Source organism: Oncorhynchus nerka, linkage group LG18, assembly GCF_034236695.1.
Source record: "Oncorhynchus nerka isolate Pitt River linkage group LG18, Oner_Uvic_2.0, whole genome shotgun sequence".
In the NCBI taxonomy this organism is placed as follows: domain Eukaryota; kingdom Metazoa; phylum Chordata; class Actinopteri; order Salmoniformes; family Salmonidae; genus Oncorhynchus; species Oncorhynchus nerka.
This window is the reverse complement of record NC_088413.1, coordinates 52,292,898-52,309,189: the sequence shown is the minus strand read 5'-3', so window position 1 is coordinate 52,309,189 and position 16,292 is coordinate 52,292,898. Positions and strand designations below refer to the sequence as shown.

At 42.6% G+C, this 16,292-nt stretch overlaps 1 protein-coding gene across 2 annotated transcripts in view; it reads left to right on the top strand.

The window, feature by feature from the left end:
* Positions 1-3,335: 3,335 nt before the first annotated feature.
* Positions 3,336-16,292, top strand: part of LOC115146071 (potassium channel subfamily K member 10-like) — a 30,000-nt gene continuing 17,043 nt past the window's right edge. The window contains exons 1-2 of one of the 2 annotated variants that reach the window (XM_029687847.2): positions 3,336-3,597; positions 10,100-10,512. In XM_029687847.2, coding sequence (XP_029543707.1) covers position 3,597; positions 10,100-10,512 — 414 coding nt within the window. In that variant the 5' untranslated portion in view covers positions 3,336-3,596. Of the gene's footprint in view, positions 3,598-3,839; positions 4,216-10,099; positions 10,513-16,292 lie in introns of those variants that run through there. The other variant, XM_029687846.2, reaches the window with a different exon arrangement.

Genomic DNA, 16,292 nt, shown 5'->3' with positions numbered 1-16,292 from the left:
AAAAGAAGGAAGCCTGTACATAATAAAAAAAGATTCCAAAACATGCATCCTGTTTGCAACAAGGCACTAAAGTAATACTGCAAAAAAGTTGGCAAAGCAATTCACTTTTTGTTCTGAATACCGAAGTGTTATGTTTGGGGTAAGTCCAACACAACACATTACTGAGTACCATTCTCCATATTTTCAAGCATAGTGGTGCCTGCATCATGTTATGGGTATTCTGTAATCGTTACGGACTGGGGACTTTTTCAGGATAAAAAATAAACAGAATGGAGCTAATGTAACAGCTGTCCAGTGAAGACAAGTACGCTGGTCTCGGCACCAGTGTAACAGATGTAATCGTACTTCGTAACTTATTGCGTTGTGTTTTTAAAGAAAGGATTGTCAATCAAGCGATCCCAGTTGATTGGTGTTTTTTCTGACAATAGACACAAGGAAGCACATTAGATGTGCAGGACAACAGTATGTGGATGGCTGTAGATTCGTGATAAATCTGGAAATAACTGTGAATTAGCAGGGAGCTAATGTGTCCATTACAATTAGAGTATGTTAGCTAACCCATCTCTTCCAGCAATAATTGTACAAAGCACATCCCAGAATGCCTCCAATATCTAACAGGTACCGTACACATATATAGACACATCAGGACATGTACATAGTGAACTCGTACACATTGTAAATATGAAAATAGAATACAGTATTTCAGTATGTGACCTACCGCTTGCATGTCAAAATCAGACTGGGAAAAATGTACACGTGCGATTTCCCCCTATCTGCAAGCATGACCAATGACATAACACCTTATTGACATCTGACTTGAACCAACCAATTAGAATACATAAACATAAAATACATATTTATGCAGTGTCAAGGGGAAAGATAACCAACCCTGTTACACTAAGCACAGTCAAAATCCAAGAGGAAAACCTGGTTCAGTCGGCTCTTCACCAGACACTGGGAGAGTAATTCACCTTTCAGCAGGTTTACCAAGCAGGCTTACCAAGAAGACAGTGAATGTTCTTGAGTGGCTGAGTTACAGTTGACTTAAGTCTACTTGAAAATCGATGGCAAGACCTGAAAATGGTTGTCTAGCAATGATCAACAACCAATTTGACAGAGCTTGAAGAATTTAGAAAACATTTATGGGCAAATGTTGCACAATCCATGTGTGGAAAGCTCTTAGAGACTTACCCAGAAAGACTCACGGCTGTAATCGCTGCCAGAGGTGCTTCCACAAAGTATTGACTCAGGGGTGCGAATACTTATGTAAATGAGATATTTCTGTATTTCATTTTCAATAAATAAACAAACATTTCTAAAAGGATGTTTTATTTTGAATTCAGGCTGTAACACAACAAAATGTGGAATAAGTCAAGGGGTGTGAATACTTTCTGAAGGCACTGTAAATACATGTTGATTTCAGAAAGCAATTACCCCATACCATTAACAGTATAGGCCTATACCAGTAGTCAATAGATGGGGTCATGCCAGACATGACATCACACACTTACAGTAAATGGTCTCGCTCAACAGCAACGGCCAATCAAAGATAAGGTGATAAATACCCCTTCTCCAAACACAAAGAAAAAAAGAAAATCTGATGAACACTATTTTGAGTACTCTTTGGTCAAAGGAACATGCTGTCAACAGCATATTGCTATTGCTGCCATGTTCCTTGTTTTGTTTAAGGGACCTTTTGACCCAGTGCCGCCCATTATGAGCAAAGTATTATGATTTATTTTACAGCTGTGTGGTGAAGTACACAAGTGGGACAGATAACTCTCCCTCAAGGCTGGAGTGTTGGCAGTGTTGGGCAGCCCACTTACATCATAAACCAATGTTCTCTACTTTTACCAATTTGCACGATATTTCCTCTCAGATTCCTGAGTAGTGATCATTTATGAGCCTCAAGCTTGAAATATCTCCCTTGAAGTGTTTAAAGGCAACAACTCTTAATTTGTGCAACTCAATATTAGGAAGGTGATCTTAATGTTTTGTACTCTGTGTAGCTACTTGTGTAAAACATACATATTTAAATGTTAAGTACATGAACCATAGGGACAAGGGTCATGTCAGCCATACATTTGTATTAATGACAACTTTGTGTACAACAATCTATCCTCAATGTGTACATGTCATTGACAAACGGTAGGCTATATGCAGGTAGAAACCCTCTTGTTAACCTCTTAAATGCAGATGCGTTAATTCTGAATAATGTCCTCTGACATGCCCTAGTAGTTGTTCACCTCTAATATTGCAATGGGGTTTTGTACTGTGTATTTGAATATTGTTTTCTTACACATATTGTATTTCTACTACTGTACATTGCTTTTTAGTTAGGCTTAGGCCTACACTGTTTATACACACCACATTGTATGTATATACTGGATTCTTGACATAGCTCACTGTAATATATCTACTGCTGTACATGTCATTCTTCCTTTATCTTGTGTAAATTCATCCTGTCTGTATACGTGTAGATTGCATTTGGATTACTGTTAGTGCTGTTTGGGTTGTTAATTTAATTCGTTATGACATTTCTTGATTTATTTTTATGTTTAAAAATATATATATTTGTGCACTTGTTTGACGTTTTACTGCTTTGTTTGTGAGCTAGTAACATACGCTTTTCGCTGCACACGGTACAACATCTGCTAAACTGTGTGAGCGACCAACAAACTTTGATTTGATTTATTCACATATCTATGCCCACAATAGGATGACTACGATAGTATATCACCAACCAACGGCTTGCTTTCCTTGCAGACAGTTTTTACACTTGGTATGCCAATTCTATTTCAGTTTAAAGTCAGACAGCTGTCTATCATAATAACTGGTTGAAGGTTCTTGGGGAAGCATTGTCTATAGCAACTACAGCCGCTCAGTGTTTCTGGGGGTGCACTTTTCTCATTGTGGAATACCATTGTAATGGTTTCTCTGGATAATTATACATTTGTTAAACAACAGTGAGATGTTCAATGAACTGTATCAAAATGAAATTAAATGATTTATCCATTTGTTTGTTTAATTTTTATTTTTTTTAAGTGTCCACTAGTGGTTGAATGATATGCAATTATACTACTCAGATGCATAATTCAACACATAATATGCAAATCATAGGACATTTTGATGTTATTAACATCACGGCAAGGTGCTTCGTTCAGCAAGGCCGATCCACTGCAAAAATAACAATAATTTGATTTAATTTCAGTTTTTTTTTAAACAAAATGTAGCCTACTGAATGAAAGCGCGTGTTGTATCTTAAATGCATTTCAAGCATCCTTATAAAACAAGTGCTGTTTATCTAGAACCTCAAAATAACAGCGCAAGATTTAATGGCATATTTTTAAGGGGCACAGTGACAGTATTGCAGAGATTACTGGTCTCGATGTAGGCTATTGATTTTGATACATTATGTATGATTTCTCCAACATCGGATGATGTAATGTTTTTTTTAGTTGTCTATGCTTGAATACATCATTTATGACTTTTACTCCCGCGCCATGTGCCTACACGCCGGTACCCAATCGTGATTGGAGTGGAGTGGGAATTAACCGAAAAAGGAGGATAGACGCTATCCCTCCCTGTCACAAAATAGTAAGTAAACCATTTAGACATTTATTAATTAGCATGTATATAATGAGCCTACAGTATTAGTGGTAATATCATTAGTACTTTTAGAAAATCGTCCATTGATGGAGAGATAGACTACTATCCAAGAAACGTCGTTCTTCCTTTGGTGGGGTTACATCCACATCCTTGTGTGAAGTTCGTTGTTCTAAATGCGTTCGTTGTCCACTTCTGTTCGGAGCCTTCTTCAAGTGGTCTGGCGTGCGAAATGTCTTGTAGCCCATAGGGTGGTCCTGAGTGGTGCGATAGACAGTACACATACATAAACCTCATTACTATCAACCGCTGGGGTGCACCCACCCATGTCAAGCTGAGAAGGATAGGCAACATCTATGGCTTCAGACCCTGTCATTGCTCCAGACACATTTTCGCCTTACTTTTCGGGTATATTTTATCATGCCATTCGAAGCAGCAATAATACATATTTGTGACAAGGGCGCTGGCACATTTGTTTTATTTTTCTACATTTTCTCAAGCGCTATTGAGCAGATCTATGGTCTTTGTGTTTATTGAGAAGAACAATAGCTATGAAATTTCCACTGGAAAACCCTAGAAAACAAGTCAATTTGGACCCGGAACAACAAGGTTAGTAAATGTACATTTTACTCTAAAAGTGGAGTTTGTGTAATGATAGCTGTGTGCAAGGATGTTCTATGTTGACTGAAGAACCTGGGAATACAGTTGTCTCAGCATCTTTACTGTGTGACTTGGACAAAATTAGTTACAATGTGAATATGTGCTATAGCTTTTCTTTCAAATAATTTATTTTGTGTTTATTTAATCTAAAATAGGAGCTTTAATGCCATTTACAATCATGCAATGTGCTTTTTATGACGCCAGGCGGTTGGGAGTGGATCTCTTTCTTCTCCATCCCTTATGTGCTCAGCTGTGTGGTAGGCTACAGTGTGCTCTTCGTTAGGGATAGATAGAGGCGGGGATAGGACAGCTGCTGGGGAGATGTCGTTCAGGCCAATTGGGAATTACTGGGCAGAGACAGAGCCTTTCTACTTACATTCCGCATGCTATTATCTGATTCAGTATTTGAATGTGGTCCTCCACTCTTAATCTCCATACTGAACCCACACAGACAGACTCCTTTCATGTGATGTTTCCCCATCTACAGCTGCTAGGCTGGATAAATCAATATTCTGGCCTCCCACTGTGCCACTTGCCTGGCTTCCCAGACTCCTTGTTCCAGCCAAACGCTACGCCACGCCCACGTATGTTAGCTTCTTCTCCACAATGAGTCTGGATCATAGATTTATGATAGACATCGCATCATTGTATCTGTCCAAGTATGGCGTATATGAGAGCATGGGCAGCGCCATTGAGGCCATCTCCATTTTGAAGTAGTACATTTTCTTCTTCTACTACTTCAATGACTTTGCAACGAAACTGAAATGGTGCACACTGCCACCTGTATATTGTGTTGTTTGAACAGGTATAAAGCCAAGGTTGGTGATTTACTGCCACCTGCAGTTCTGGAATGTTTGCTCACGAGTATAATTAATTGGCCGATCCAAAGACAGTACAGTATGAAGATGGGCATAAACTGCTTCCCCAATAGAACTGCCCAATCATGCTTGTAGGTGATGCCATGGCAACGCTGGCTAGCTATGCTCATGCGCAGAAACACAAATTGGGTCTAACAGTCGTCTCGTGCTGAACTGCATATGTACAGGCTATCAAATCAAAGGGAATTCTTCAATATAAAGTTGGTTTTGACAAAAATGAAAACTTGACAATTTTTCACTTTTCCAAAGGTTGGAGTAATAACACATTCAACTACCATTATCCCAGAAAACCTAGACCCACTCCAATTTGGATACCGCCCCTACAGATCCACAGATGATTTCATCTCTAATGCATTCCACACTGCCCTTTCCCACCTGGACAAAAGGAACACCTATGTGAGAATGCTATTCATTGACTACACCTGAGCGATCAACACCATAGTGCCCTCAAAGCTCATCACTAAGCTAAGGACCCTGGGACTAAACACCTCCCTCTGCAACTGGATCCTGGATATCCTGATGGGCCGCCCCCAGGTGGTAAGGGTAGGTAACACATCTGCCACGCTGATTCTCAACACAGGGGCCCCTCAGAGGTGCGTGCGCAGTCCCCTCCTATACTCCCTGTTCACCCATGACTGCATGGCCACGCACAACTCCAACACCATCATTACGTTTGCCGACGACACAAAGGTGGTAGGCCTGATCACTGACAATGATGAGACAGCCTACAGGGAGTAGGGAGATCAGAGACCTGGTAGTGTGGTGCCAGGATAACAACCTCTCCCTCAACGTGATCAAGACAAAGGAGATGATTGTGGACTACAGAAAAAGGAGGCCGGAGCACGCCTCCATTCTCATCGATGGGGCTGTAGTGGAACAGGTTGAGTTCCTTAGTGTCCACATCACTAACAAACTATCATGGTTCAAACACACCCAGACAGTCGTGAAGAGGGCACGACAACACCTATTCCCCCTCAGGAGACAGAAAAGATTTCACATGGGTCCTCAGATTCTCAAAAAGTTATACAGCTGCACCATCAAGAGCATCCTGACTGGTTGTATCACTGCCTGGTATGGCAACTGCTCTGCCTCAGACCGCAAGGCACTACAGAGGGTAGTGCATACAGCCCAGTACATCACTGGGGCCAAGCTTCCTGCCATCCAGGACCTCTATACCAGGCGGTGTCAGAGGAAGGCCACAAAAATTGCCAAGGACTCCAGCCACCCTAGTCATAGACTGTTCTCTCTGCTACCGCACGGCAAGCGGTACCGTAGCGCCAAGTCTAGGTCAAAAAGGCTTCATAACAGCTTCTATCCCCAAGCCATAAGACTCAAATGGCTACCCGGACTATTTGGATTGTCCCCACCCCACCCCCCAATTTTACACTGCTGATACTCTCTGTTTATTATCCATGCATAGTCACTTTACCTCTACCTTATTTGTTATATATATTTATTTATTTTTAAACTGCATTGTTGGTTATTAAGGGCGTGTAAGTTAGCTAGCATGCAATCAGATACCCATAGACTCCCAGTTATTACGCTAACGCAAATTAGCAATTGCGCTGGTGCAACTTCCTTCAAACAGCATGCAGAGACATAAAAATGGTATCCACGAGTTCATCTGACTCTGGGTAGATAGATAAAAGGTATCATTGCCAAAATCCCGAAGTATCCCTTTAAGACATTGACTCGAACATATGTTGAGCAACTGGATGCATCCGGTTTTCAGGGGAAATGGAAGGAGAACCTGTGACACGACTTCCACTTTTAGGCATTAATAAAGCTACACTCTGTCATAATTCCTCCTCCACATTTACTGGATCGGTTCGTCAAGATCAGAAGTAATTAAATGCCGCTCAGGCGTTTCTTTTACACCTGCTATGTTAGGTTACGGAACGAATGCGTACACATTCGGGGATATCTGATTGGTCCAGAAACCGATGGGTTGGGCCAGAGCAAGAACACGTGGGTAAAGCGCTGGTTTGAAAATTCGTCATTGGCTTTGATTTTCTGATGGTTTAGAGATAATCCAATTGCTGATGACTTTGTTTTGTATAATGCCTCTCGTCACCACAAACGACTTCAATGATGGCAGTCTCAGACTAAAGTATGTAACGCATAGAGAATGATAGAGGCCTCTAGTGGCCAAAAGGCCGATTTAGCATGGGCAACGCCATTGAGGGCTTCCACCATTTTAATGTAGTTAACTGGGTGCAACTTCCAACTTTATTGGCTGATCCCTCTTAATGACCCCGTTGGAGTCATGTTCAACTGGCTCATCAGGAGGGATCAGCCAATCGTGAAGAAAAAAATGGACTACTTCAAAATGGAGTTTGTCTCAATGGAGATGCCCCCTGTACTCACAGACCTCATAATGGGAACTATATAGGGATGCTCTACTATTCTTTCAGCTAACGACAGAGCGGCGGAATAATTGAGTTTGAGTAGTCAGGCTACTGTGCCCCAACAGTATACAAAAAGTTTAGGTGTCAGATTTAACACTTGCACTTTGTGTGGCTTGGAATAAGATATTTCTGTTGTAAACATGGACAGGAGGTATGAAATGATCATATCATGATCTCCAATCATCATCATAATGGCCTGTGGATGGCATCATCATATCCAGGATTTACCAGCCAATATCAGGCAATCAATCAAGAAAAAAATATCATCTTTATCATCCATGCAGTTTAATTTGGCTTTTCTTTGATGATCCTCCAGTGCATCACATCACACTTATTTTTGTCCTGTCAGCTTTGTATTCCTCTGGTAAAGTCTGGATGAGAGACAGAGAGAGCGGTGGAAGATGGGGAGGAGGAATGTATTGGATAAAAGCATTAGCCTACTCTCCTGCATAATCAAATCTTGTGAAACTATGGAACTCAACAGGAGGCGGGTTCACTGCTTTGAATACTATTATATATTTAGTGAATGCTGAACTTGGAGCATAATATTCATTTCAAAGCCACAGTAGGTTTCAAATCTAGATCGCCATTACAACCATGAGTTATGCTAATAATGATGGAACCATTTGTGATTGGAATTGAATGGCTATTTTTAGACGGATGCAGATTTAGTGGTAGAGAAATAGCTCAACCCCTTTAATAAAGTACTCGTCCAAGTATGATAAACTGTAGTGCCCATTTATTCCATTCCACTCATTTATCCCAAACGATGCAAACCAATTCATGGTTTTGTCAGAGGAGTCAAGACACTTGAATGGGTGGGCTGTAGAGTTGGATGTTCTATAATATCCATCAGCAGGCCCCTTTCTGTAGCTTGCAGGTCTGAAAATATTACACAAAATGTCTTCCTAAAAATAATCCCACCCACCCTAAGAAGTTAATTGTGAATTCCTTAATTGTGAAGTTACTCTTTTTGGGTCAGTTTCCCAAACTCCTCGTCTTGGACTAAAAAGCAAGCTCAATGGGGAATCTTCATCGAAAGTAGTTTTAAGTCCAGGACCATGCTTCATCTGTGTCTGGCAAACTGCCCTTATTGTCCTAAAAATAGCTTGAAAATGTTTTCCTAGGCACCGGTAATGTGGTAACTAAATGTGGCCGCGTTGGTGTTGATGTTGGTGAATCTCCGGCTGTGTGTTCCCGTCCTGATGACAGTTTGTTTTGATCAATTTAAACTGTGATCCATGCCAAAGGATGGACTAACATAATTTCGATCCCTGTAAGTGAGTGAAACTTCCTTGATGTCCTTGAGTCTTCATGACAGGTTGTGTTGGTGTTCATACTAAAGGATGCTACAGTTGTTACAGGAACATAGTATGTGGTAGTGTAGTAAATGTATAACGCAGTAAAATACACAAAAAGTAGAGTTTAAATATAAAAATACAATTCTTCACAAATTACGCATATTATCCCAGATATGTATTAAATTAATACATTACATATAGTATGCAAAGTATGACATATCCTGCAAACAAGGCTTCTTGTTGCAATTACACAAACACATCTTTAGTACAATAAGATATTTGCTTCTAGAATACTGACAGGGGCATTTTAGATTGTGTCACTTTAAAAATAAATAAAAAATGGGCTAGCACGTTACATAGCCATATGGCCAGTCAATCTCTCAAATTAAACAAAGAAGCACCTCCCTATGAACAATGAGCTCTTTTTTTAAAACAGAGTGTTAGGTATTGCATCATGGTGAAACCCAGCCAGGCCCCTCCCACCCTCCCTGGGGCTCAGTCAGAACAATCTCCCATAGGAGGAGATCTAAATATGAATGCCTCCTTGACAAAGTCCCCCACCTTGGGTGACCCCACCCCCCTCCCCATTCACATGCATTTATTGCACACCCCATTCGCAAAGCAATGAACCAGTGGCAGTTATCCCCCTCTCTCACTGGCCACGCTTGTCTATTAGAGAGATTGAATCCTGCTTTCGGAGAGGAAAGTGTATATATTTTTTAAGCACACTCTTGTCAATGTTCTTAGTGTCTCTGTGTGTCAACAACAACTTGTCCTTCCCTTGATATCAAAACACCCACCGCATAATGCCATTTAGATACGGCTGTGGAAATTAGAATCGAGGGTTGAATACAAAACAATTGTCACTGTGGTAACATTATTACATATCGCAATGGCCTGCTGGGATCTCAGAGAGAGAGAGAGAGATGAAACGCTATTCTACCCTAGGGTGGAATGGGGCATCAGTCCAGGGCTGCAGGCTGAGTACTACACTAATGGCTTCTATCATTAGTCTGCTCCGATAGATGAATACAGTTATCCCATCTGCCTCTCCGTTAATGTCTAGAACTGCAGAGGACAATGCACCATACTTGAACTTTGACTGCTTTTGGGTATTATTCAGGGCAGGTAAGGTCAATGTCAACATTGTCAAAATGCCCTGTAATAACAAACTAAAATGCTATATTCCTAGAGGTTCATTAAAACAATAGTTTGCTAACACGATAACTCTCTCTCCTCCTGTTAGTGGCAGTCCAAACCAACTTGGTCCCTCCCAAGAAGGTCCAGTCAGGGATGGTCCAATCCAGCCCTGTCCAGGCCAGTGTGGCAGCCATGCAGAACCCGATGGGCTGTGATCCCAAGGGGGCCAACGGCCACTGCCCCTTACCCCGGCTCTCCGTCTCCTCCCGTTCCGCCAGCGTGGTGGCCAGCATGGACACCACCGGTGACCTCTTGGCCCTCCACTCTGTGATGAAGTGGAAGACAGTGGTGGCGGTGTTTGTGGTGGTGGTGGCCTACTTGGTGGGTGGCGGCTTGGCCTTCCGGGCCCTGGAGCAGCCTTTCGAGAGCAACCAGAAGGACAGCATCACCCTGGAGAAAGCTTTGTTCCTGCAGAGGCACCGCTGTGTAATGCCTGCTGAACTGGAGGCACTCATCAAGGTGAGTGTTGGTGGTGGTGATGGTTCACTACATGTGGACACCTTCTTGTCAAACATCTCATTCCAAATTCATGGGCATAAATATGGAGTTGGTCCCCCCTTTGCTGCTATAACAGCCTCCACTCTTCTAGGAAGGCTTTCCACTAGATGTTGGTACATTGCTGCGGGGACTTACATACATTCAGCTACAAGAGCATTATTGAGGTTGGACACTGATGTTGCACGATTAGACCTAGCTTGCAGTTTGCGTTCCGATTAAACCAAAGGTGTTTGATGGGTTTCAGGTCAGGGCTCTGTGCAGGCCAGTCAAGGTCTTCCCCACCGATCTCGAAAAAACTATTTCTGTATGGACCTCGCTTTGTGCACGGGGGCATTGCCATGCTGAAACAGGAAAGGGCTCTCCCCAAACTGTTGCCACAAAGTTAGAAGGACAGAAGCGTCTAGAATGTCATTATATGCTGTAGGGTTAAGATTCCCCTTCACTTGAACTAAGGGGCCTAACCCGAACCATGAAAAACAACCCCAGACCATTATTCCTTCTCCACCCAACTTTACACTTGGCATTATGCATTCGGGCAGGTAGCGTTCCCCTGGCATCTGCCAAACCCAGATTTGTTCGTCAGACTGCTAGATGGTGAAGTGTGATTCATCCCTCCAGAGAACGCATTTCCACTGCTCCAGAGTCCAATGGTGGCGAGCTTTACACCACTCCAGCCAACGCTTGGCATTGCGCATTATGATCTTAGGCTTGCGTGCGGCTACTCGTCCATGGAAACCCATTTCATGAAGCTACCGACGAACAGTTATTGTGCAGATGTTGCTTCCAGAGGCAGTTTGGAACTCTGTAGTGAGTGTTGCAACCAAGGACAGATCATTTTTACGCCCCACGCGCTTCAGCACTCGGCAGTCCCATTCTTTGAGCTTTTGTGGCCTAACACTTCGCGGTTGACCTACTGTGTAAATTGTTCCCTTACCTCAGTTCTTTTGAAGTCTTTCATAATAAACAAAGTTAAGTCTTGTTGTTGAAATCACAGCTAATATTATGGAGAGGCTTGACATTTTTTTTGAAAAACTGTGCTAAAAGAATTATGTTAGGACAGTGAGTGGATCTCTCTAGTTAACTGACACTGAAATTCATATATTCCTGCCCCAACGTGAGTAGTACTAGCCAGTTGGTCGGTGTGTACTGACATGATGCTATGACATCTCCTCTTTCCAAGGGTTATCACTAGTTACCACAGCCACAAATGGAAAACCCTGCCTTTTTCTACAAGTTTTCTTAAAATATGACTTTAAACAACCTTAATCACACAGCTAACCTTATGTCTAAATCTAACCTTACATTGAGACTAAAAAGCAGAACATGTTCAAGAAATGTTTACAATATAGTTAATTTTGACTTTGTGGCTGTGGTAACTAGTGACAACCCTTTGCAAGCGCGAGTGTCATGCAGTTTACACACCCGAAAATGTCATTATGTTAATGCCCAATAATGAGTATATGATCCCAGAAATCCTTGTTAATGTGTAATCGAGAATGTACGATCCCGGAAATACTTATTTTCATGCAGTGCATGGGAACACACCCTGCTGACTACCCCCTGGTCGGCTGTGTGTTCTGTCACGAACCGGCTCGTAGCCTTTAACAAAAAGGGAGACAACGCAGAGATCAAGGGATTACAAAAATATATTTTATACCTATATACAACTAATGATGATGTGTGTAGTCAGTAATGTAAGTGAATGGTTTTGTGTATAGATGATGATAATGAGGGGTGCTAAGAGGTGCCAAAACAAAGGTATTTATCCCCGGGGACACACCCGAGCCCAGTTGTGTCCCGTTTAGCTGACGACCCGGCCGGCGCTGCCCACCGACATCCTATTAAGGAAAACAAGATCACAGAGAAAGAATTCGGCAGACTGAGTGCATCCACCCACAAGTTGAATGACAAATCCACGAGAGCAGCAGCCAGCACCGGAGTTGAGGTAAGCAACCTCTTTGCATCCCCAAAAGCCTTTTGACAGAGGAGACCAGACGAGACCACCTTAGCTTTCAGCAAGTCTGTCATCAGAGTGATTACGGTAGAGAAGTTCCTACAGAAACTACAGTAATAACCAATCATTCCCAAGAAACCCATCAGTTCCTTTTTAGTAGTTGGCGGTGGGAAAGCATCAATAGCTACCACTTTAGCCCGAACAGGATAAACTTCACCCTGCCCAACCACCTTACCAAGGTACGTAACAGTCGCCTGAGCCAACAAACATGAATCCAGATTGATAGTGAGGCAACCAGCAGCCAGGTGGTTGAACAAGGCTTGAATAAGAGACAGATGCTCCTCCCAGGTATCTGCATAAACCACTACATCATCCAGATAAACAGCACAACCGACCAGACTGGAGACAACCCTGTTCACAAGGCGCTGAAGAGTGGCAGGTTCATTACGCAGGCCGAAACTCATAACCAAATAAAAGTACAGACTGGAGGGTGTAATAAAGACAGAGATGTCACATGCCCTACTAGTCAGTGGCACCTGGCAATAGCCCTTTAACAGGTCAAACTTGCTCACAAACTTAGATGCTCCGACCTGATCAATGCAGTCCTCCATCCGAGGAAGAGGAAATTAATCTGGCTTAGTGACACGGTTTACCTTACAATAGTCCGTACAAAATCTGTTTGCCCAGAAGCCCAGCTGAAGAAAGAAGACTGCAATATCAATCTCAGCATCCAGACAAGGCCGTTTCGCTCAAGAAACTACAGAACCGCTGACGGATGGGGTCAGCATCCCCAATGTCAATATCGTGTTCTATTAAGTTTGTACTTGTAGGTGTATCAGAAAACAACTGGAAAACTCAATCAGACCGACCAACTCGTCCCGCCTATCAGCAGGTAGATGAGCGAGAAGGCTATCCAAAACATCCAGTGACTGAATTTTTCAATCTACCCTGCAGTACGCAATCGTCAGGACCAGGGACATCCTCCTCACCATGCACGGATCTAGCATGACAAAAAGAAGAACCCAGCAATCCAGTACCGGCCAAAATAACAGGTTTACTGTCCTCTGTGGACTCCCAGTTCGGCCCCAGAGGAATGAGCATCATAGGGCTTTAGCAGATTTACAGTTGGCACAGTTGGTGCGCAGATGACACAGTTGGTGCGTTTTCCTCCATTCCGGAAAACTAGATAGTTTTGCTCAGTGCACTGGTGCACAACCGTATATGGACCTTGAAACATGACTTGAAAAAAAGAACCAACAATTGGCAGCAGAGCAAGAACCTGGTCACCTGGACTAAAGTGACGAGGCTTAGCTCGCTGATCAAATATACCTTTCATCCTCCCCTGTAAAGATGATAGCTTCTCTTTAGCCATCTCACCAGCGGTGTACAGGCGTCGCCAGAAATCACACACACGATAACAAGGACTGAGGTGGCTCAGGAGACTTCCAGTCATCCTGGAGGACCGCTCCTCCATCTCCGTACAATAAGCTCTCAACAATGTGTTTGATGGAAACATTCCAGCGGTCCTTGACTCTGCGCCAAATTGTGTTTAATATGGAGCTGTTGGAGAACCTGAGCAAACAGATTAGAGGTGAAATTAGAACCTTGGTCACTCGGAATGACCTTGGGGATTCCAAACAGCGAGAAACTGAGTCAAAGCTTTTAGCACAGACTTAGTCGTGATAGGCCAGAGAGGATAGGCAGCAGGAAACCCAGTGGTCTGACACATCACAGTGAACAAGTAACTACTACCATTCTTAGAGTGAGGTAGAGCTCCAACACAGTCAATAATCAGATACTCAAAAGGCTGGCTGAGTACGGGAATAGGAAACAGCAGTACCTGCTTAATAGCTTGATTAGGTTTACCCGTTAATCGACTGGTGTTACAGGTTGATGAAGGCAGAAACATCCCTCTTTAACCTAAGCATGTCTCAGTATGTAATTATAGGTTTTCCTCACACCCAGATGTACAACAACATTGTCGTGGGAAGTTAACGCCACCTCAGGAAGCTTAGCTGGAAAAACAACCAGACTAATAACCTCCACCAAAACTACTATAAGTCACCCACGTTCTCATCAGAACATCAGAAAATAGCCATGCGACATCTCCCAACTGTTCCACAGCCACAGTTTGGTAATGAACTCTTCTCATCTAGAGTCAGCCTGTTGCTCCGTGTTTAGATCAGAGCGGAGCACAGATAACGAAATAACAGGAAAAGTAGTGACAGATTTCTTTGTAATGTCATCATTAGCCGACGCAGTGACCAGGTGGCCACGGCTCATGGAACCCGTCACGCGCACACAGAGAACACCTCTGCGTGGCTTAGTGGAAACCATCGGAAATGAAGACACGACAGGCCACACACGCTCACTAGCCAAGTTATTCCCATGGATAACGTCGATTCCCTCAACAGGCAACGAAGGACGCATCCCTAAAACAACCTCACCTTTCACCAGTTAAGAATCCAACATCAGTTTATGCAAGGGAATTGACAGTGTGTTCAAACCGATTCCCACAATTAAAACACTATTCCCCGAATCAGTCTCAGCAGATTGTACTAACCTCCTCGGACTAATGTCCCAACAGCAAGTACTAGATAGTGCCTTTTAGTGCCATACAGCTGTAACACAGAAAATGTAACAGAAACATAATGGGGATATCGTATGCCAGATCATGTCAGGTTATTCGTCTTAGACAGCTCTTTTTCACTTTCAACTGATGAAACTGCAAATGTCACACTGTTTTGGTGAGTGTCTGCTGAGATCTTTGTTATTATCCTGGAAACAGATGGTCATTACGGTAATTTGAGACAGAGTCAAGGGTCTATGTGTGTTGACCCTACCCTCAACACAAGCTATGGCTGCATGTTTATGTGAATCCAACCAAACCCCAACATACAGTTGAAGTCTGAAGTTTACAAACACTTAGGTTGGAGTCATTAAAACTCATTTTCAAGCACTCCACAAATATATTGTTAACAAACTATAGTTTTGACAAGTCGGTTAGGACATCTACTTTGTGCGTGACACAGGTAGTTTTCCAACAGTTGTTATTTCACTTATCACAATTCCACTATCACAATTCCAGCAGGTCAGAAGTTTACATACACTAAGTTGACTGTGCCTTTAAACAGCTTGGAAAATTCCAGAAAATGTCATGGCTTTAGAAGCATCTGATAGGCTAATTTACATCATTTGAGTCAATTTGGAAGTGTACCTGTGGATGTATTTCAAGGCCTAACTTCAAACTCAGTGTCTCTTTGCTTGACATTATGGGGAAATCAAAAGAAATCAGCCAAGACCTCAGATTTCTTTTTGTAGATATCCACAAGTCTGGTTCATCCTTGGGAGCAATTTCCAAATGCCTGATGTTACCACGTTCATCTGTACAAACAATAGTACGCAAGTATAAACACAATGGGACCACGCAGCCGTCATACCGCTCAGGAAGGAGACGCGTTCTGTCTCCTAGAGATGAACGTACTTTGGTGCGAAAAGTGCAAATCAATCCCAGAACAGCAGCAAAGGACCTTGTGAAGACTCTGGTGTAAACAGGTACAAAAGTATCTATATCCACAGTATAACGAGTCCTATATCGACATAACCTGAAAGGCCGCTCAGCAAGGAAGAAGCCACTGCTCCAAAACCGCTGTAAAAAAGCCAGACTACGGTTTGTAACTGCACATGGGGACTAAGATCATACTTTCTGGAGAAATGTCCTCTGGTCTGATGAAACAAAAATAGAACTGTTTGGCCATAATGACCATCATTATGTTTGGAGGAAAAA